A 24,253-nucleotide genomic window follows, 5' to 3' on the forward strand; every position below is an offset into this window, starting at 1 on the left:
AATATTAATCCTCACTTCAGACTTCTTTACCCATAATCCTTTGCCCTGACGCATAGCCATCATTGTTTACAATGTGCCATTAGCCTCATCACCTCAGTCTAAATAAACCATGTTCACTCTGCCATTCACTGCAAAGTCTTGTAAAGTGTAACTCTACAAGTCTGAGCATTCTCCCATGTTTCATGTCTCTTGGTTTTGGATCACCTGCCTGTTTCTGGACTACTCTCTTGCCTGCGTTCCCTGCCTTGTTGTGTTTGTTTGTTTGGACTTCCTGCATGTATATGACCTTGCTTGTACTCTGAGCTTCGATTGTGGATCATTGTCTTAATAAAATTGCATTTGGATCCCCACTCTGACTTATCGTTATACACATAATCATTTTATACATGAAGAAAAACATTTAAAACATTTAAATATGTTGTTTTTATGTTTTAGCCGATATATATCTATTAATAAATGTCTGAGTATTCAGCTATAAACTGTCAAGTGTTGGCTTTCTTAATAAATACTGGTTATGTGTATATTCAAAATAACTTGTGAGCAGCTTTCTTTTTACTATGGGTATGTCTAAATTCTCCACTTGCCAAATGGGGCCCTAGGCAATGGGGTGACAGGCAAAGGGTTAAACTTATTTTAAACTTTAACATATTATTTATATACTTTTATTTATGATTTCAATAACATTTTTTAAATTATTTAAATAAGTCTTAAATTAAAAATAATTAAATAAAGTCTGTAAATATTAGTATGGAAATTATTAGAATTTATTCATGGTCTCATTGTTGTCGTAAATAAACTGTCGTTTGAAAACTACCGTTATTGCAAACTACAAAACAGGACTCACTGTTCATAGGTAAGCCTATAGAGATCATCAGCAGGCCTACGCAAGGTCCTTGAGAGATGCTCATTCACAGATCAACTCTTGCATCATCAACAATAACCCTGGAAACTCCAAGAAGCCTTTCTCCACTATTAATCACATCCTCAAACCGCAAACTCACTGTTTTTCAGAAGCCACAGAAGAAAGGTGCAATAACTTCATGACCTTTTTTAGGAACAAAGTAGACAACATCCACTTGCTTCTATCTAGCACCTCCGCTCTGCCTGTCCCGCCTGTTGATCCACAGCCAGGGACCTTCCAGAATCTCTGCTGCTTTTCCATAATCACACAGTGCGAGGTTTAGGACATCATGAGAAAAATGAAACCATTCACCTGTGCACTGGATCCTTTTCCTACAGCCTTGGTAAAATCTAACCTCTGTGTCTTAAAGGTAGGGTAGGTAGGACTGATCTAAAACACTTTTGTCCAAATTTTTTTAAACTTTCTTTATATGTCAATACATAATTAAAATGTAAGTACTCTGAAAAGGAGAGTATACAAATCGAGTGACTCTAGATTTTTTAATCTGCCTCATCGTTTAATGGCAGATAACAGATGCTTAAAAGGCCATCGGTTTCTTTACCGTTGCGGACCCTCAGCGCGCCACTCACACCCTGAGGCCACATGTCAGACTGAAGGACAGCAGAGTGAACGTTTACGCTGTGACAGCTAACTTTGAATTCTGCAATTAATTTTTCTTGGACAGTTTGGGATCTTATATTTATAAATCCATTATAACGAGCCACTGTAATTGCATTTTTCTTTCAGTTTGTTAATTGCTTTGGGAACGGTGGCGCTGCCAGAGCATGGCGGGGTTATATTTGGAGCATTTCGCTTTTGCTCTCTCAGAATGAGCTTCATGAGTTTCATGAAGGAACCAGAATTCGTATTTTAGTTACACTCTCAAACAGCTGCAATCCTTATTCTAAGCATGGTAGCCTGTGGACTTAATTCCAACAGAGGTAAGACATATAAACTAAATCTGATAGACCTCTGGTACTGTATACATTATCTCACTTTATAAATCTTTCATTTGATTTTGAAGTATTTTATGACTGCCCGGTGATTTCACCACATTATGGAATATCTTTCTATGACCGCTGTTGTGATTATGAAACCAAACCGATGTCAATGCAGTGACTGAGATGTTTGAAGTAAATTGTAATTAAAGCAACATCAACCTAAACATCAGGATCAAATTAAACCTTTTGCAGACCCAAATTAACCACAAACATCAAACATGATTAAAAAGCAAACTGGTTGCTGTCGGTGTTAGTTCAGCAAAAAAATTAATCCTGTCATAATTTACAAGCTTCATGTCATTTTGAACATTCTTTTTTCCATGGAACTAAGATGTATAGGTAGGCAATATGTTTATGCATCTCTTTTGCAAAGGGAAATTATCTAATGCAATAAATGTAATTTAGAATGTTTTTATGATCCAAAAAGCACCAGAAAAGTAACATATGATATATTAGTGAATTTTGACCAGCATTTTGATTAAGTCATATAGACTACATTTATGTTACTTTTAAGGTGCCGTTTTTTTTTTTGCATTTTTGAAGCTCATCCACAATTCATTCTTTTCTGACATCGCATGGAAATCAATAATATGTTTTGTCAAAATTTCTTTCTGTGTTCCACAGGTTTGAAATGACACACTCAAATAAATATTCAAAAATAAATCGGGCAAGATTTCTGGAATAAAAAAAATATAATAAAAAAACATGGAAAAGGTGGTAACATTTCACAATAAGGTTAACATTAATTGACAGTACCTGTGAACATTTTGGAAACATTAAAAATGTTTATGTTTTGGAAAGAACTACAATATCTTATGCTCACCAAGACTGCATTTATTTAAAAAAATACAATACAAAACAGTAGTATTGTAAAATATTATTACATTTTAAAATAGTTGTTTTCTAGTTTAATAAAAAATAAAAAATAAAATCCTGTAATCATAGCTGCATTTTCATCATCATTAGTCGCCAGTGTCACATTATCCTTTAGAAATTCAGTCTCAGTTATATATGGTAACCCTCGTTCCCAGAAAGAGGAAACAGAGACATACATCGACATCACCAACAAAATTGGGATCACTTCTATGAGCCCTATCAGCTTCGAGATATAGAAAATGGGCCAATGATATGATACATCGCCCCCTGCCCCGCGGCGAGGGTATAAAGCGGAAGCAATTGCCATGCACTTTTTTTTTTCACTAAAGAGCCAAACTAGTGACTCGGCCTGTGACTCGTGGCTCGAACTGCAGTGATGGTACAGCAACTGTGGCAACGGGACGCACGTCTCTGTTTCCTCCTTCAGGGAATGGGGGTTATCATATGTAATGAGACGTTCCCTTTCAGTCGGTCACGTTCGACGTAGGTCAACATAGGTGGGAGAGCCACATCATGCCCAGAGGGAATTACCATATGGAGAATACACGTATGGACTGACCATGGGCAGTACAACATACAGGAGTCCCAAGGGTGGTCCCGGACATTGTAGCGGGGGAACAACACCATACTGAAAGACACGGGCTCGCCATAGGGATCACTACCTTGGAGAATACACATATGGGACTGCCATGGGGGTCACAGCATATGGTACCCAGCCTAACACAATTTACACCAATGCATACGGGTGTTAGACCTGGCATGGGATGCTCTGCCACGTCGGACTGCTCCGGGTTGAGGAGGATCTCGACAGGTTTCTCCATTCTGGGGAACTCGACTGGAGCACATCAGCTCACATATCAGTTCCATGGGGAAGGGAGTAATGTAGTAAGCCGACATTTAGAATGGGCACTTTGGTGTTACTGACTATGGGAAGTGAGCACACAGGAAGATAACGGCTCTACACGTAGGCTATAGAATCGAGCGAATGTGTTGGGTGTCGCCCAGCCCGCAGCTCTACAAATATCTGTCAGCGAGGGGCCGGGACCCAGCGCCCAGGAAGAAGCTAAAAAACAAACTACAAAATAAGCTAAACTAAACTAAACTAAAGCTAAACACCAAGACGATGGCATCCACTATCCAGTGGGCCATCCTCTGCTTGGAGACAGCCTCTCTTCTGCTGGCCTCTGCAACAGATGAAGAGCTGCTCTGAGGTCCTAAAGCTTTGCAGTCTGTCCACGTAAGGCCGTAGGGCATGGACGGGACAGAGAAAAGCCAAGGTCGCTGAACAACCCGGACGATGAAACAGGGGGAGTCCAGGAATCGAGCTTTGTCGGCCTCCCTCATGCCGGCCAGGTTGAGCCAGAAATGCTGCTCCTGGACCACAAGAGTGGACATCGCCTGGCCAATGGAACAGGAGGTGACTTTTATTGCCCTGAGGGCAAGGCCCATCGTCGTCCGGAGCTCCCACAGACTGGCTTGTCAGCCGTCAAGGGTAGTGAGAAGAGAGGAGCCATCAGATCTATTTCTGGCACTGAAAGGTGTCTTCCATAACCTAGTGAGCTCCTCATGCACCTCAGAAAGGTGGGATGATGAGAACCAGCGCGACCCGCCCCTAAAAAACAATTATCCAACCTAGAAGGTTCGGGACGAGGTGAAGGGTTTCACTCAAGCCCGACATTTTTGGCGGCCTGGGAAAGCATAGCCGTCAACCTTGGGTCTGACTTGACCATTGCCACTCTCCCAGAGGGCGGCAGTAGAGCCGAATCATCATCCTCCGAGGACTGGAATTCCCCCTCCGATGCAGCAATCGACATCTGTTCGTCCACTGGTGCCCCAAAGGTCACCGCCGGACACCCATGGGAGGGGCCGACGTGCTCCTCTGGACGCACCACCGGTTGCGGTGCTTGTGAGGGATTAGGAGCCCGTGGAGGTACGCTTAGCGGGTGTGACCTAAACGTAATCCTCAGGTCATCCCGGCCATCCATCGAAGTAGGTCTATTATGCTGGGCAGGAATACCACTAGATCGAGGTATGGGTAGGGGGACTCCACCCTCCTGAAGGTATGCGAGTCTCCACCTAAGCACCGAGATAGTCATGTTCCCGCAGTGAGAACATGAAATGCTGAAACTGCCTCAGCCTCAGATGTGGAATGACATCTTAAAAAAGATGCAGCGTCACCCGTGTTGCTCTTTTTCTTTCAGTGCTGAAGCACCCAGGGATCGACCACGGCAGAATACAGGGGTGCAGTGCAGCCTGTATCTGCTCTCAAAGTAGGAGAAAACTCCCTCCAAACTGTTAACAACCACTGTTAACAAGCTCAGTTTTGCTGTGAAAACAGCAGTTGTGTATAAGCAGCAATGAGCATGCGGTTGCACTGTTATGTGCCGGCACACATTTTCTCCCTCTCTCTCGCTGAAGTCTCAGTCTAATGCTTCATCAACACTGTTTGGATCCGAAGTGAATGATAACAGTGTGTGGCGATCGCTTCTGCTTTATACTGTGCCACGGGATGGGGTGCGATATGCAAATCACACATACAAATCATGTTTTCTATATCTCAAAGCTGATAGGGCTCATAGAATTGATCCCAATTTGTCAGTGACGTCCGATGTACGGTGAAAGGGAACTGAAAGGAAACAATGATACCGTTCAAACATTTATGGTAAGATAAAAAGAGAGAGAAATTATTACTTGTATTCATCAAGGATGCATTAAATTGATTAAAAGTTACAGTGCAGTTTATAGTGCAAAAAATATTTATATTTAAAAAAAATCTTAATATATAAATCAAGAAAATCCTGAAAAACAGCACAACTGTTTGAAGACTCGAGCAATGGTGCCGGAAATTCAGCTTTGCCATCACAGAAACAAATTACATTTTATTTTTATATTTAATTACTTTTATTTTAATTTGTTATCATTTTATTTTTGATTGATTGAATGAATGTAGTCCTGGTGAGTATAAGAAACAATTAACAAATTATAATGTTTCCAAAATATTCACAGGCACTGTAATATAGGTAGCTAATGTCAACAAATTGCACATTATTGTAAAGTGTTACCAATTACTCCATTACTCTACTCCTTTTTTTTTTTTAAATTTAAGTCCAGAAATCCGAGTCATTTTAGCATGACTAACAAATATGCATCACATCAAGTTAATTAGTTAATATTAAAACTGTGCAATCCAAATGAATGGCAATTTTATATATAATTCAAATACATAGGGGAGATCTGGGCACAACCTGACACTTTTTGACTGTCTCATTTGGGGCCTCACTAAATCCACTTGGGGTTCAGAGTGTTTATTTTTCCCCACATTCATTCCACACATCTAGTACATTTATGTGGTTTTGCTTAATTTATACAGTGTATAATTTTTTCTTGATTTACCCCGAAAGAATGGAAGTGAAATGTGACAACATGCCCCATATGTGGGGTACATTGTAACATGTGAGTGGCACATTGTAACATGACCACATGACAGCTTAAAATGTTACCTGATATAATCCAAAAAAATATCCAAGACAAACTAAAATATTATGTCATTTTTTTTCTCTAAATGATGTTGACATGGCAACTAGTAAATACACTAATTTTCGTCATGCTGGCACATGTGAATAGTGTTAAACCATGTGTGTTACTACTAACCCCACATTAGGTTGTGCCCAACACTCCCCTACATCTTAAATTTAGGCCTAAATATTTCAGGTATATTTCATCTTTTTTTGAAAATATTTCATCGAAATATTTAATCTTAAATATTTAATTGAGGGCATAAAGGGAGTGTAAAGGATGACAGGATGTTCACTTTTGGCTGAACTGTTTTTTTGAAGTTAAGGATTAGCAGTATCAGTTATTGAATATAATCACTCTTGTCATGCCAGGTAACTCGAGCAGGAGTGGCATGCTCTTGATGGGACCGGACAGGAAGTACGAGTGACAGGGAGTGAGGTGGGTTTCAATGGGTGTAAGAGCGCTCGTGCTGTTCAAACCTGGCCAGTAGAACTGATCAACTGGGATGAATTAAGACCGTATACTACAGCCCAGAATTCACAACAGGAAAGCTACAGAGATCTTATTCAGTGTCTTCATTTACTGTTGCTCCAAACTACTGTTTTTATTTTGCAAAGTAGACTTGTGACTTACGGGTTTGGAACGACATAAGCATGAGTAAATGATGACAGGATTCTACTGATTTCTGCAGCTGGTCTGGCTTTAGAGCAGTGAGTTATGTTAGAGGAAACCTGTCCACACACCTTGCAGAAGACCACAGTCCCTTCCTCCTGGTGCAAGAGCCCAGAGGAGACGGGAATGACAAGAAACAAGGACATTATCATAGTCGAAGAGGTTTATCACATTTACAGAAGACAGAGAAGTATAACAACATGCATGCAAAATTCACATGGGATGTTAAGTTGCGTTCACATCATGACGGAATTCCCGTAATTATGACGTGACTCTCAGCAATCATTTGTTTCTACACTATAAAAAGTGAACCTGGGTGAAAGTTGGATTACTACAACTATTTGAGTCTATTTACTTGGTATTTCTGCTTTCCGAATTGTAATGGATTATTGTACACTTTTTCAACTTAAACACACAGAAATTTAGATAGATTCAAAATCTCACTTTCACCCCAAAGTATGATTTCCCTTTAAAATCTCACTTTCACCCAAAGTATGATTTCCCTTTAAGGACACTCGCGTCAGACGTTTTTTTCTGACGTCATGACGCACGAGCCTGTCTGAAAATGTTCTGCTCGACCGTCATTTTCTTTTTCTCTCGGGACTCGGATGAAAAAGGTAGGTTGGAAGTTTGTTTTAATTACTATACTTGAAAATGTACGTTACATTGTGGACGTGTGTTTTATTTGTTTATGAGTTAATTGATGTTCTCTGTGAACATAAATTCTAATTAAATCTAAATTAACCAAACTTTTGAACGTATGTTTGCGATATAGCGTTTCTGAATATGTTCTATGTATACAATATGTTGTATTTAACTTAAGTTACTCGTTTGTCTTATACAAATGTGTTCAGTTTGGATCTTGGGAGTATGTGTATGAAATATTTATTTATTTATTTATTTATTTATTTTTTAAAGTGATGCCTCCTTAACCGTCTGTGCCGCTCGAGATAACGTTAACGTTAGTGGAAACGCTGTGTGCAGGAAGTGCTCGCGGAGCGGGACAAAAATTCTCGAATTTGAATTCCTGCAGTATAATATTGAGTTTGCTTTTAAAGTAATGTTTGTCTGTTCTTTTATCTGTCTTTGAAACGTCCCTTTATCGGGGCAAAAAGATGATAAAAGTCTGGCTGAATCCGAAATCGCCCCCAAGCGCAGAGCGTGTGAAGTCGGACATCCGTTTGTGACACCGGCTGTAACTTACACTCGTTATTGCAGCGCAATGTGGAATTAAATGAGTGCACTCAGTCAATAACGTCCACTATGGTTTTTTGGACACCACAACAAATGACTGTCATTTCAAATAATGCCCTATTTGAGGGTTTAGGAGGCGATTTCTGATTCAGCCTGTGATGAACGTCATTGTGCTTAACACTAGCGCCGTTCATTTGCCTACCTTGTGGTGTTACATCCAGAAAAATTGTCAGGGTTTTTTAGTAGAAATATTAGTATTTCCACAACTAATTAATTAACTTCCTTGACCTGTAGCAAACCATTTTTTCACTTACAATCACTTACAAACTACAATTGTTGACAAAAATTTCTTTTTCTCCTCCTAGGACCAAAAGTTTTAATGTTTGACAACTGAGGACACTTTGCTATAATATTACATGGTAAGTAATTTCGCATTTCTTATAAAGTTAATGATATGAATTTACTAATGTTGGATATTTATGAGTAAATTCCATCTATTGACTATTGACAGGTGTGTGTAGAGGTGTCTGTTAACTTGCTGAAAGCTTAAGCAGCCACAGACTTGAACTTTTAACAGAGGAAAAATTAAAAAGGGTTGCCAAGAACAAAATGTCTCTTTCGTTTGCTTACAGATAGCAGGAGGTAGTGAGGCAGGAGGCCAGTGTCAGGGATTTCAAGGCGAGGTCGCCGGCGCTTTTCAGACATTACAAGGTATTTAAAAAAATTATTTAAAATTCTGGTTTTACTGGCTAAATACATTTTATGAATGGATATAATCGGTTTGACTGTTGTTGACAGTGTTTTTTTGTTTTGTTTTTTTCCCGTTTTTTTTCTTCTGATTTTACATAAACTCTATAGGCTATAAGTTCAATAGGCTTATGGCTGTTCCACTGGAAGACACGTTCCTGGCCCAGTTAGACGTGTACATGAGTCAACTAATCAGAGTAATACGTTCAAAAGGAGGAGCAACCCGTGAGAAGACTGCTGCAAATTTTTAAATCTTGTATCAGGTACGTCTGTGTGTTTTACATTAATATCAACTACACAATCTTATTTTAGTCTCAGTAACATTTAATTTGAAATGTCATAACAAAATGGACAATTTAAAAGTGATAGTTCACTCATAAAATAAATAGGGGTGACCCCTAATAGTCGAAGATTTGATGCATCGATGTGCAGGACCGGATTCGACCAATGATCTCATGGTCGAATCTTCGCGGGTGTTATGAAAAGAGGATCATACAATTTTGGCAATATGGGGGTGCTCAATATTAGTGTTATAAAGATGTGTCGCGGCTTTAAAATTCGAACACATACACCGACGGCGGCATTCGACGCCTGTCCGCGACGATTAAATGTATATTTCCCTCAAATCGTGAATGTACATACTGATTTCACCCTGTGCTACAAGATACACTCCACGACTACGACAACACCTGTGCCCCAACTGTAGATGCTACGTCCAATTCGTAGAATCTCACGAAAGTCAGCGGCGAAGACCACCCTGCAGCATTACATATGTCTTGGAGGGAAGCCCCTGACAGAAGTGCTTTAGAAGCAGCCATACCCCTAGTAGAGTGCGCCAAGGGAGACGGCTGTCCGGCCGCCTCATAAGGAAGCGAGATGGCCTCGACCAGCCACTTGCTCATTCTCTGCTTAGATACTGGAGCCCCCCTCTTAGGGGCTCCGAAACAGACAAACAACTGGTCAGTCTTTCTCGACAGGGCAGCTCTGTGGACGTAAGTATCAAGTGCCCTAACTGGGCAAAGCAGATTTAGTCTTTCCTGGTCTGACATCACGAAAGGCGGAGGACAGAAGGCTTGCAGAGTAATAGGACCCCTAGGACCCGTAGGGACCTTAGGGATATAAACTGGCCTGGAGTGAAGAAAAGCCTTCACCATGCCAGGTGCAAACTCTAGACATGAGGGCCCTACCGACAAGGACTGAATGTCCCCAATTCTTTTTAGGGACAGAAATGGCCAGCAAAAAGATAGTTTTGAGTGTCAGGAACTTGTCTGACACTTCTTCATTGGTCAATGGGTTCAAAGGGGGCCACAGAGAGGCCCTGAAGAACAAAGTCCCAGGTCGAGACCTTCGAATGCACCACTGGCCTCAACCTCAAAGTGCCACGGAGGAAACGAGTAATTAGCGGGTGTCTTCCCAAAGACACTCCACCCAAAGGAGTGTGGAAAGCAGCTAAGGCCGCCACAAAAACCTTTATTGTGGAGGGGGTAAACCCTGCTGAGAACCTTGCCTGCAGGAACTCCAGTACTGTACCAACCGGGCAGTTAACTGGGTCCAACTGGCGTTCTCTGCACCATACTGAGAACAATCTCCATTTTAGTGCGTATAACTTCCTCGTGGACGGAGCTCTGGAGTAAAGGATGGTCTCAACGACCTCTGTCGAGAGACCCTCTTCTAAGAGCCGAGCCCCCTCAGGGGCCAGGCCCAAAGTTTCCATAACTCCAGGCGGGGATGAAGGAACATCCCGCCCGCTTGAGAGAGGAGGTCCCTCCTGGTCGGAATCTCCATCGGAGAGCCTTCCAGGAGAGATATCAGGTCCGAAAACCAAACTCTGGTTGGCCAGTACGGAGCCACTAATAGCACATGGACTCCGTCCCGGCGCACCCTCTCCAGAACTCCCGGAAGCAGAGCAATCGGGGGGAACGCGTACAGAGGTAGCCCCGGCCACTCCTGTACCATGGCGTCCAGCCCCAGTGGGAATTCTCTGCCGAAGCAAACAGATCTACTTCTGCTTTCCCGTATTTCAGCCACAGGAGCTCCACCACCTCGGGGTGGAGCCTCCATTCCCCGGGCTTTCCACATGACCAGAGCACGAAGGCATCGCCGCGTGACTTTGATCGTGCGGAGTGGATTCCCCCTCGGGGAGAACCCCTTGGTTCTGAGCCACCACTGCAGCGGCCTCATATTCAGCAGGCCAAAATGTATTACGTTGGGCGCAGCTGTCATGAGGCCTAACAGTTTCTGGAACTGCTTCACAGTGACAGGCCGGTCTAGCTTCTTTCACTGCTACTAGGATCGATGCTATGCGTGTCGGCGATAATTGCGCCCGCATAATTACCAAATCCCATATCACGCCTAGAAGGGTGGTCCTCTGAGCCGGAGAAAGTACTCTTTTCTTTGCGTTTAGTCTCAACCCCAACCTCAACATGTGCACGAGAACAGCATCTCGATGCTGAACCGCCATCTGCTCTGACTGAGCAAAGATCAACCAATCGTCGATGTAATTGAGTATGCGGATGCCCTAGAGACGCAAGGGCCGCATCCACCCACTTCGTGAATGGTGCGGGGTGACAGTGATAGACCGAAGGGAAGTACTCGATATTGGTATGCCTCTCCCCCGAAGGCAAACCTCAGAAACTTCCTGTGATGTGGAAGGATGGAGACATGAAAATACGCGTCTTTGAGATCTATGGTCACAAACCAATCCTCGGATCTGATCTGTGACACGATCTGTTTGAGTGTAAGCATCTTGAACTTGAGCTTTGCTACAGAGCAATTTAAGAGCCGCAGATCTAGTATCAGGCGCAACCCTCCATCCTTCTTTGGTACAATGAAGTAACGGCTGTAAAACCCCGACTGCCTGCTAGGAGGAGGAACCCTTTCTATAGCCCCCTTTTGCAGAAGAGTCTCTACTTCCTGTGCCATAACCAGAGCCTGCTCCGGGCCCACCTCTGTGGGTAGGACACCGCTGAACGGAGGTGGCCGCATTCTGAACTGAATCGCGTACTCCCTTTCTACTATCTGCAGGACCCAATGAGATATTTTCGATAGACGTTTCCACTCGTCTAGAAAATCTACTAAGGGAACCAGCCTCTTGAGGCTGGCCTCTGGTGTACTTTGAGCAGCAAGTGCAGTGCCCTGTAGCGGCGAACCGGCAGGGAACACCTGACTCGACTGCTCGGAAGCCCCCCGAAGAGGGAGCGGACCACCCTTGGGTGGCCCGCGGAGACCGTCTGCGCCCCGACATTGCGGCGGGGTTGGCAGCACGGCCCCCTGAGGACACCAAAGGAAGACGGGTACCGTCTGCTGAGGTAAGCACCGTCTTCCTACGGAGGGGATCACCCTCAGCGTCCTGACCCATCTGGCGTTAGGACTTCTTTGACGAGGCCTTCTTGGCGATAAGGACTGTCCTCAGATCAGCCCTTCCCCTTGAAGGCCTCGTCTGCGAGTGCCGCCCCGCCTCCCAATCTCTCTGTGAAGGAGTGCGGGTGGCGACACTCTGCCTCTGTTGCGCCCTGTGCTTGGAGCTAGTACTCGGCTTCTCTTTGGGCTGCTGAGCTGCAGCAGCCCCGTGGACCTGGACCCGGAGAGGGAGAAATTGTTTATGCGCCGCTGCCTGTTTTCTGGATTCCTGGAACCTCTCGGTGACAGATTGAACTGCGTCACCGAAGAGGCCCGCAGGGGACACTGGCGCATCGAGCAGAAAGCTCTTCTCCCTCTCCTTGATTTCGGTGGGGTTTAACCAGAGATGTCTCTCCGTGACCACTAGGGCTGCCATAGAATGGCCCACAACCCTGGCCGTCTCCTTGGTGGCCCGGAGAGTGAGATCGGCAGATTGTCTTAATTCGTTTATGACGAATAAATCCCCCCACCTCATCTCTACCGTCCAGGTCCCTTAGCAGGTCAGGCCGTGGCGTGTCTGCATTCTATGGCGATCATGCAGGCATACCAGGCCGACCTGCCGCTGAGTACGCTTTACCCACCAGCGTCGAAGTTGTTTTAAGCGGCTTGGTGGGTAATGTCGGGGCTTTAAGGGACGATGCCGCTGAAGGCGAGAGATGGCTCGCAAGCGTCTCTTCAACCTTCGGCATCGCCCCATAACCATATTGCTTTAGCAACAAACAAGCCACACACAATAAGTGTGTATCCCCACCCGTGATGTAGCGAGGGCAGGGATGAAAACACACTTTGTGAAATGCTGTTCACTCGCCATAATCTCCTTTTTTCATTTATGTTATAATATATATTTATATATTTAACAAAGGTGGAAAAATTCTCTCAAAAGACAGACAAAAACACCAAATAGACAGACAGATTCACACAGATCGCTTGCTGAAGGCACAGAAGCTAGTTTCTGTTTGTGTTCGCGGATGCTTTATAGTTTCCGGTCGATGACGTCACCCGCCTATCACGTTCCTTCTACCGATTGGCTGCAGGCCGCAGGTTCACACAGATCGCTTGCTGAAGGCACAGAAGCTAGTTTCTGTTTGTGTTCGCGGATGCTTTATAGTTTCCGGTTGATGACGTCACCCGCCTATGACGTTCCTTCTCCCGATTGGACTGACTCTACACGCGCTTCACGACGCAATCACGCAGAGGCGTTCTCACAGCGTTTCGACGCAGCCCGAGTTCCCAGATAAGGAACTTAGTTTTACCCCAGTATGTTTCTTCTGTGAGTTTATATTGCTGCTCAATTGTTTTGATTTCTCCACGAATCTCTCTCACAAAGAGACATGTAGCGCGAGTCTCAATGCTCATCAATCGCTGTTTACATTGAATATAATAAAAACAACAAAAAATCTGAATTATTCTTGCGTTTCTGGTTATTTTTATATTTTATTTGTCCCATTTGTCCCATCACCACTGTATTCTCCTGTGACCAATGATTTGTCTGTATGTGTATTCAGAGGCAGTGAGCAACGGCCTTACAATAAAATAATAAATAACTACGTTAATGCGCGGTAAAATAATTATTTTAAAATATTTTTTTTATTTTTTTTAAATTTATTTATAATTTTTGTTTTTTGTTTTGTTTCTCCCTCTTTCTCTCTCTCTCTCTCTCTCTCTCTCTCTCTCTCTCTCTCTCTCTCTCTCTCTCTCTCTCTCTCTCTCTCTCTCTCTCTCTCTCTCTCTCTGGTGCATTGAGAGCATCTTGAGAGCGTGGTTGTGTGTTCTTCGGTGTTTCCTTTCTGCTTTATGCACTTATTTATATTTCTCCCTTTTCTGTGTTTTTAAATTTATCAGTATAGAAAGGACAGTTGTTTTGTGTGTGTGCGTTGTGTAGTCGCCGGTATGGCGACTGCCCACGCGCAGGGAACATACCCTCTGTCACTCCGGAATGGCTGCAGGTGTGTTCCTGAAGCTGGGGTGACAGTGGAGGATTTACTCCTAGTTATCGGTCAGAAAATTGGTTTTGGAAACATTAACTCGGCGTCACGGATGAATAAAGCAATAGTCGTGTTTTTGAAAACTGAAGTACTCGTTAGTGAACTAACGGTAAGCGGAATATGGGTGAAGGAAACTTTTGTTCCGGTAACCCCGCTATCTGCTCCAGCGACTAAAGTAATAGTGATTTGGTAAGAAAGCAAGTCCTATAAAAGCAGTCCCACTTGGATGTAAGGACGCCACACTAAAGCACGTTTTGTCTTTCAAACGACATGTTTATATGTTTCTCAGTTCGCCGGAAAAGACCTTGGAAGTTTCTTTCCGTGTTTCTCACGGAGAGAATTCTTTCATGGTCTATGCGAGTACAATGAGTTTGAAGTGTTATGAATGTGGAGATTTGGGCCATAAGCGATTAATGTGTCCACATAGAGTAGAACAGCGGCCTTCTACATCTCGTGATGATGGAAATGATGTGACGGTAGTAATCAAGAAATACTACCGGTAAATAACAAAGAAAAGGAGAGAACCGAAGAGCAGGATAAAGAAGCTACAGAGGGAGAAGACGAGCAACAGGAGGAGGTGAGTGAGCTGAATGAGAATGCTAGCTGCGTGGAGAAACCTGGATGTGTTAATTTACCTGAAAAAGAAGTGAGGGAGGATGATGATGATGATGATCAGAGTGATGCTGATGATGATGATGATGTTGTACAGAAAGGTGTTTCTGAGGAAGATATGGCTGATGAGACTGAAAGTTTATCACAGTATACTGATGATGGAATGAGAGATGATGTTGTAGAGGATTTATATCCCCTTGAGCAGATTAATTCATTTCTGGATAAGACAAAGGGAAAGGCAGGTGTTGAAATAAGAGATTATTTCCCTGATGCTGACAAGTTTATTGCCTCAGTTATGTGGGCTAGTAAAAAAAGAAGCTATGATGAACTTTCACTACAGAAAAGATTTCGTCTTAAAAAGTATTTAACTGTTGTTAGATCAGGAAAAAGGATGAGAAAAGCGAAGGGAAAATCTAAATAATTGTAATGGCTGAAAGTTTCTCTTTCTATCTGATCTGTTATCTCATTCTCTCTAATTTTCTAATGGAGATTTTAAGGGTTGGTTCTCTCAATATCATGGGATGAGGTATAGGAGAAAGAATAAGGTTTTATCAGAAATCCTTCATCTGAAAGAATTGAGTGTTACATTCTTGCAAGAAACTCATAGCAGTTTTAGTAATGAAGTTAACTGGGGTTTGTGGTGGAAAGGAGAGTATGTTCTCAGCCACGGGACCAATTTAAGTGCTGGTGTGGCTATCCTCTTTTCTCCTACTATAAATGATAAGGTGCTATCAAAAAATGAAATAGAGCCAGGAAGGTTTTTAACCGTTAAAGCTGAAAATGGTAATTTTAAATTCTTGTTCGTAAATATTTATGCTCCAAATGTTGGAGCAGAAAGGAGTTTACTTTTCAAAAAGTTTGAACAAATAGTTAGTGAAGAAAATGAAGATGTGTATATTGTTGTGTGTGGGGGGGGGGGGGGGGGGGGGGAATTGCACTCTTGATTTTACTCTTGACAGAAATGGGGAGGAAGCTCATGCATCTTCAGCTTCCACTTTAGCTGGTGTTATAGAAAATTTGAATCTCTTAGATGAGAGAACACAATCCTTCTTTAAAACAATATACATGAGTAAAGGTCTGTAATGATAGGATTTCTGCTGCTCGCTTGGATTGGTTTTATATATCTTGTAATTTAAAAAAAGAGTCGTTAGTACAGAAATTATTCCTAACATACTTTCTGATCATAAACTCATTAGGGTTGGTTTCACACTGTCTAAATGTACACAGAAGAGCTGTTACTGGCACTTTAACACTAAACTTTTAAAAGATAAAGAGTTTTGTGAACTTTTAAGCTTTTTTGGGAAGCATGGCAAGCAGAAAAGAATCTTTTTGGAAGTATTATACAGTGGTGGGAAGTTGGAAAAGTGCACATAAGAGATTTCTGTCAGAAATTTTCTGCTTATTCATCTGTAGTTTTAAAAAATAATTTAAAGTGGCTTGAAAAAGAGATTGTGGATATTGAAATGGAAATGACTGTCAATGATGATGCTAATTTAAAAGAACCTTGGACTGAAAAGAAAAATCATTTAAGTTTAATACTGAATGAACAGGTTAAAGGAGCTCTCATAAGAAGCCGTTATTTAACCCTGAAGGACATGGATGCTCCTACTACTTTCTTTTTTAATTTAGAGCGTAAAGTGGGCCAGAAGAATTTGATGCTTTCATTGAAGGACAATAATGGACATGTTACTTCAGAACCACAGAAAATGTGAAAGATTGCTGTTGAGTTTTACTCCAATTGGTACGCTGCTGAAACATCAGATGAACATTGCAGAAGAGAGCTGCTAAAAGACTTACCGGTGCTATCTGAGGATAATAAAGCGTTCTTATAGACTGACATCTCCTTTGAGGAGGTCTCTCTGGCTGTAAAGGGTCTCTCTTCAGACAAGAGCCCTGGCCTGGATGGACTACCGCCCGAGTTTTATAAATCATTTTGGACAATAATTGGAGATGATTATTTTGAAGTCCTTCAGGAATGTTTCAGTGAAGGTGTTCTTCCAACTAGCTGTCAACGAGCTGTATTATTTTAGCTCCCGAAAAAAGGAGACTTAACACTTTTAAAGAATTCTAAAAGTGTATAAAATCTATTCTAAGGTTCTTGCAAATAGATTAAATAAGGTGTTGTATGAAGTAGTACACAAGGATTAGTCATATTTTGTTAAAAATAGGTCAATCATGGATAAACTTCATTTATTCAGAGATTTTGTTGATTATGTTTATTTTAAAGATGTAAATATGGGCCTGGTGTCTCTGGATCAAGAAAAGGCCTTTGACAGGATTGATCATGTTTTTCTGTTTGAAACTTCAAATGCTTTTGGGTTTGGGGAAAAATGTATTTCAAGGATTTGACTTTTATATGCCGAAACGACATGTATGATCAAAATGGGAATTGAGAAATCAACTTTCCTTTGAGCCTTTGATATATAAAAGGCCATGGTAATGCTGCAGCACACTTATGTGAGAAAAACATCTTTTTTTTAAATTTTTTATATGTGTTAGTATTGCACTGTTACATATCATATTGATTATGTGTACGTGACGTGTCTAACAGAGCATACCAGCATGCTTTTAAAGGCTGGAGAATCCCTTATTTGTTAGTTCATTGCAAGATCAGACTCTCAGGGTTCGCAAAGCCCAACATCCCGGAGCTATGTGTTTTTCAGACGGGCTACCAAAACCTAAGCCTGTCAGCAGGCCGGTGAATCTTAAATGATGAAATTACATTAATTTATTGATCTCCGTTGTGTTTGAAGAGAGAGCACGCACGTGTGCATGTGTGTGTGTGTGTGTGGTTCCCACTTATATCCATCGATCAGTCAGGTCAAGTAATAAAAAATAAAAAATAAAAATAAAAATAAAAAAAATCAATCAATTGCGGGTGGATAAGAAATAAATCATTGTGATTGTTTGATGAATACATTTTGAGACTAAGCCCCATCAGAGAATTATTCCGGTTGCCACTTTCAAAACAATCACTCCCTCATGTGAACTGACGGGGAGCAGAGGCTCATTAAATATGCAAATCTTAATAATCTCAAAAAATTAGCATATAATGAAAAGGTTCTCTAAACGAGCTATTAACCTGCAAAAGATTCTGGCTTTAAAAGACTGAGGCTTTTAAAAACTCCCAGCCTGGTTCATTACTCAAAACCGCAATCATGGGTAAGACTGCTGACCCGACCCTGTCCAGAAGGCCATCACTGACACCCTCAAGTGAGAGGGTAAGACACAGAAATAAATTTTTGAACGAATAGGCTGTTCCCAGAGTGCTGTACCAAGGCACTTCAGTGGGAATTCTGTGGGAAAGAAAAGGTGTGCACAACGAGAAGAGGTGACCGGACCCTGAGGAAGATTGTGGAGAAGGACCGATTCCAGACCTTGGGGGACCTGCGGAAGCAGTGGACTGAGTCTGGAATAGAAACATCCAGAGCCACCGTGCACAGGCGTGTGCAGGAAATGGGCTACATGTGCCGCATTCCCCAGGTCAAGCCACTTTTGAACCAGAAACAGCGGCAGAAGCGCCTGACCTGGGCTACAGAGAAGCAGCACTGGACTGTTGCTCAAATTTTGCATGTCATTCGGAAATCAAGGTGCCAGTGTCTGGAGGAAGACTGGGGAGAAGGAAATGCCAAAATGCCTGAAGTCCAGTGTCAAGTACCCACAGTCAGTGATGGTCTGGGGTGCCATGTTAGCTGCTGGTGTTGGTCCACTGTGTTTTATCAAGGGCAGGGTCAATGCAGCTAGCTATCAGGAGATTTTGAAGCACTTCATGCTTCCATCTGCTGAAAAGCTTTATGGAGATGAAGATTTCGCTTTTCAGCACGACCTGGCACCTGCTTACAGTGCCAAAACCACTGGTAAATGGTTTACTGACCATGGTATTACTGTGCTCAATTGGCCTGCCAACTCTCCGGACCTGAACCCCATAGAGAATCTGTGGGATATTGTGAAGAGAAAGTTGAGAGACGCAAGACCCAACACTCTGGATGAGCTTAAGGCCGCTATCGAAGCATCCTGGGCCTCCTTAACACCTCAGCAGTGCCACAGGTTGATTGCCTCCATGCCACGCCACATTGAAGCAGTCATTTCTGCAAAAGGATTCCCGATCAAGTATTGAGTGCATAACTGAACATAATTATTTGAAGGTTGACTTTTCTTGTTTTAAAAACACTTTTCTTTTATTGGTCGGATGAAATATGCTAATTTTTTGAGATAGGAATTTTAGGTTTTCATGGGCTGTATGCCAAAATCATCAGTATTGAAACAATAAAAGACCTGAAATATTTCAGTTGGTGTGCAATGAATCTAAAATATATGAAAGTTTAATTTCATTATGGAAAATAATGAACTTTATCACATATGCACATTTTTTGAGAAGGTCCTGTATATATATATAGTAAAGGGATATTTGCTTCCGACGCCCATGTGTAAAAAGGTGTAATGTCATTTCTATTGCTGTTCACGGTCAGGGACCATTTTTTCCAGCGGAAGGAAGGCTTTTAGTTCATGTAAGTTGCATTTATACATATTTTTTGGCTTTAATATTTGTATTTTGTGATAACCGTTTTATCAATCAAACTTTATTTATATAGCGCTTTTACAATTACGATTGTTTCAAATCAGATTCACAGTGTCATAGGACAATATTGCAACAAAATTTGATTTGGCTGTAAAGTCGTTCTGGAGAAAACAGTAATGTTATCAGCTTATTTTAATTCATCCTATAGCGACAATGTTGGCAGATCAGTATTATAGTTTATTACATTAAAAAAATGCTACAGAATATTAAAGTATATTATAGTAAAATTACTCCACCATAATATAGTAAATATAGTATATTGTAGTATATTATAGCTTTTACTACATGTTGTTAATTTACTGTAGTATATTTACTATAGTATGGTTCAAAGACACTTTAGGATTTAATAGATTCATTTATGAAGTCTAGTCCGTCTCTGTTGTGTTTTTGCACTTGTCACATGTTCCTTTGTCTTAGGCCTTGTCCACACGAAGTCAGAGCTTTGTCAATCCAATCTTTTTTTTTTTTCTCGTTTCAAGAAATATCTGCGTCCACACGAGATCCCCGAAACTGACTCAAAACGATGTAGTATACATGCCAGGCCAGTATGTGGCGCTGTAATTCTGCCACAGAAATACACTAAAAAGGAGAAGAAGAGCTGTGGCTAGAAGGGATATAGCAGTGGTTGTAGTTGAGGCAAAATCTCACGATTCTCTCTCCTTGTCTGGTCACAGTTCCGTACAGTTAAGTAAAGCCGTTATGTTTAACCATTATACATTGTGTTTGTACCTGCATGCATTTTGAACCTTTTATCAGTAAACTACGTTTGAGCAACGTATTTGTCTGTCCTTGCCTTTCTGCCTGAGCCAAACTGTAACAACTATAATATTGTGGTAAGGTAGATGAGCGAGAGACATGGGAGGAGTGAGAGGAGACCGGTGCATGATTAAGAATGAGCGTCACCTGCGAGCCATAGCGGTCTCGAGTTCTCTCATGAGGGAGCTTGGCAAGCAACACCAGTGAAGGAGAGATAGGACCAGGCCTGGACTTTATGTTATGGTTTTGTTATGTATGTGCACAGCAGTCATCCGTGAGGGGCTGCCGCCTTTAATTTCAGTTTGTTTATTTATTTGATTAAAGTCTTTTGAATGTTCACCGGTTCCCGCCTCCTTCTTCTCTGAACAAAGAACTTCATTACATATAAAACAGCAATGCTGATGTAGGTAACTAAACACCTGTAACTACTGAAGCCATGAACTTGATAGACCTTCTAGTTGCAACCAAACAGACTCGTATTTATACAATATGGACTCATACATTACGGCAATTTGACATGTCATGAACGCAGCTTTACATCAAGGGATGTTCTACAACTTAACTCACACAGACAGTTAGTGGGTAAACATTGTTGTGGGGTTTTGCAGTAAGATTGATTAGATTACCGACCTGTTTTCCTCCCATGGACTCAAACATCTTCTCCAGCTGAACTCGGAGCTGCTGAATGTTGTTCAAGAGGATACAGGCCTGTCAAAAGAAAGATAGACAAGATATTTCATGATTAATTGACTGTGTTCAGTCTTCAAAACCCTCCACCATCCCCAATGAGATGTTTTTAACTAAAATAATTCTGCAAATATATACACACAGGCATTGATTCGTCTGGAAGCTGTTGATGATGATGATGGTCACTGGACATGAGTTTGCACATCTTACTTTCATCAGTGGCAGTAAATCTGAATTTCATTACATAAAATCTATGCCTCCGCCAGAGAAATGCCAGAATTACACAATTGAACAGTTGTATTGATTCAAATGCTCATTCCATTTTGAAAATACATTAAAGTAATCCACAACAAAGGTGTTATTAAAGTCATATTAGTCATAGTAGTTGACCTAATGCATTCCATGCATGCATTGGTTTTCTTCTGTGTAAAATATTAAAACAAGTTATATTTTACCTTTAAGATTAATTTTACCATATAAACTACATGCACATACCAGACACTATTTAACTGCTTGTTAATGTAAATATTTATTCAGCCAATCACAAGGTAGCAACTCAATGCATTTAGTAGAGATCAAGACGAACTGCTGAAGTTCAAACTGAGCACCAGAATGGGGAAGAAAGGTGATATAAGTGACTTTAAACAGCATTGCTGTTGGTCTGTGTATTTCAGAAAATGCTGATCATCTGGGATTTTCAGGCACTACCATGTCTAGTGTTTACAGAGAATTGTTCAAAAGATAAAATATCACGTGAGCGAAAGTTCTGTTGGTAAAAAAGTAAAGTCTTCTAATAATTTTGGCCACCACTATATATATATATATATATATATATATATATATATATATATATATATATATATATATATATATATATATATATATATATATGTGGCAAGGGGGGCGTGGTTCAGCGAGGTCTGCAGCGGGAGAGAGAGCCGCGGGACGAGCGGTAAGTGAGTGGGTTGGACGCAGATTAATAACACCTGTCTCTTGTTCCAGTAATGAGCGCGGAGAGGGTATAAAACCTCGGTGGAACCAGAGACCAGGGAGAGAGAGAGACGGACGGTTGATGCCTGAACCACAGAGACCATAGACAGTAAAAGAAATGGACACAGCGACCCCATTGACGTCAACGGCGAAAGAATGAAGTCAACCTAGGGACGCTCACTTCCTGATGGCTGAGCGAACTGCGCAGGCTCAGACTGAGCTTGACGACGTAGATGTGACGTGAGCCTCCTGTCTGACAGCTGTGAGTCTTCTAGTAGATGTGGAAAGCGAAAGCTGAATCACGTTGTTTAAATATTTTCTCCCGTTGCTTTTGGCTCACTATGAGCTTCTCCCCATTCTTCCCCCTTGACTTTATCAGACTAGTCTCCAGGACATGTCTCCACGTCCCCCCGACTGTCTCATAGACAGTAAAAGATTGCCTGCGAGCGTCTCCTCCGGTCTATACGGTAATTTCTCAACTGTGCGACAGGGTCGCGTTGGTTATGACGCAATCGTTAGCCTATTTTTACAAAAACAGCTTCTGCGGGGCGATAGTGTAAGATACAAGGTAATGGAGCCTTTTATACATTGTCGTGTTTCTGTAGAAATAAACAATGGACAAATGGAGTCTTTAAACGTCTCAGATGTAAAGTTATTCACTGTCAAAGTGACTCAAAAATGAATGGGAGTCAATGGGATGCTAACAGCAGGTGATGGCTTGGTTAGCAATGGCAGCCCCTAGGGGTGGAACGCTTTCCGAGCGCTAGATTACCCCCTTGACAGAGACTGAGACACCGGAAGCCGGAAGTGCCGACCCGGAAGTGATCGTTGTTATTTTGAGTTGAGAGAAACTATACACTACTGAGTGTGTTTTGACATTGAAAGAGAATAAATAAAGCAGCATCAACCGTCCAGCCGACCCCCGTGTCCTCTTCCTTCCTTATACTATCGAACTTTGTTACAATATATATATATATATAAAAATAACATTAAATTAACCCCTTAAGCTCTGAGTGTATTTTTAGAGTTTTTTTTGTCTGAATGACATACACAACTTTAAAGACTCATAACTCCAAAAATATAGCAAGGAGAGTCAAATGGTAGGTATCATTTGTTAGCAAACTTTTTTTAAATTTATTTTTTATAAAACATATTTAGTATATTTGGACAATCCAATGCTGAGAAACTGCAGATAAAAGACACACACACACACACACACACACACACACACACACACACACACACACACACACACACACACACACACACACACACACACACACACACACATTATTTTTTTATTGTACAAATATTTCTTATTTGACATGCAATAACTCAGGGAGCAAATATGGCAGAATACTAATTATTTTTTGGGGAGGTTTCCCCATATGTGTTCTACATCAAATTGTGTTGATACCATAAAGTAATCAAAAGTTACAGCACTGGGAACAAATGCAGCATTTTTGTTCAATCCTTGACATTTATAAAACTGTTGTTTTCTGAGTGACATTCACAAATTTAAAGCCAAAACTATAGCAAGGTTAGTCAAACGGTAGGTATAATTGGTTAGCAAACCTTTTATATTTTTAGAAAATATACATTTTGATTACATTTGGACAATATAATGCTGAGAAACCGTTGAGAAACCACTGACAAAAATATTATTATTGTTTTAATAATTTTAATAAGGTATCATAAATATTATTTGGGGATGTTCCCCTATATGTGTCCTGGATAAAATTTTGTGGTGACATCATAAAGTACTAAAAAGTTGCAGCATTGGGAACAAAGGTAGCATTTTTTGTTCAGTCCTTGACATTTATATAACTGTTGATTTCTGATTGACATTCTGATAGACAATTTTATAGACTCATAACTCAAACTATAGCAAGGATGGTCAAATAGTAGATATCATTTGTTAGAACACTTTTTATATTTTAAGAAAATATATTTTTATTACATTTGGACAATCTAATGCAGAGAAACTGCTGATAAAAGACATTATATTATTAGAATTTTATTTCTATTATATATTATATAATAACACAAAATATATATCATTTTAACCCCTTGCGTGTCAAAGATCGCAGACAGTCCCAGATAACATTCACCCCTCGTTAAAACATCACTTTATGATCACACATCACACGTTTGTTACGCACGTCAGTCCATTCCCAGCGTAAATATACCGGCAATTACTAAACATGACTAAACATTGATCAAAATAAAGAAACACTTTCTAAAACTCTAAAAACAAAAAAATGCTGGTAAAAATAAAGCTATTTTAGGCTGTTTCCACAACAAATCCTTTAAATGTAGCCTAACGAAATTCACAACA

General features: G+C 41.1%; 1 protein-coding gene across 4 annotated transcripts in view; it reads right to left on the minus strand.

The window, feature by feature from the left end:
* LOC137043632 (protein unc-13 homolog C) overlaps window positions 1-24,253 on the minus strand; it is a 548,445-nt gene that overhangs the window by 133,511 nt on the left and 390,681 nt on the right. For 2 of the 4 annotated variants that reach the window (XR_010898550.1, XM_067419928.1), the window contains exons 23-24: window positions 20,869-20,946; window positions 7,038-7,064 (exon numbers count right to left, since the gene is read on the minus strand). Coding sequence is in view for 3 of the 4 variants with exons in the window: in XM_067419928.1 (XP_067276029.1) it covers window positions 7,038-7,064; window positions 20,869-20,946 (105 nt within the window). In the remaining variant the exon portion in view is untranslated. The remainder of the gene's footprint in view (window positions 1-7,037; window positions 7,065-20,868; window positions 20,947-24,253) is intronic. The other 2 variants (XM_067419930.1, XM_067419931.1) reach the window with 2 other exon arrangements.

This window comes from Pseudorasbora parva, chromosome 16 (assembly GCF_024679245.1).
Source record: "Pseudorasbora parva isolate DD20220531a chromosome 16, ASM2467924v1, whole genome shotgun sequence".
NCBI classification, from domain to species: domain Eukaryota; kingdom Metazoa; phylum Chordata; class Actinopteri; order Cypriniformes; family Gobionidae; genus Pseudorasbora; species Pseudorasbora parva.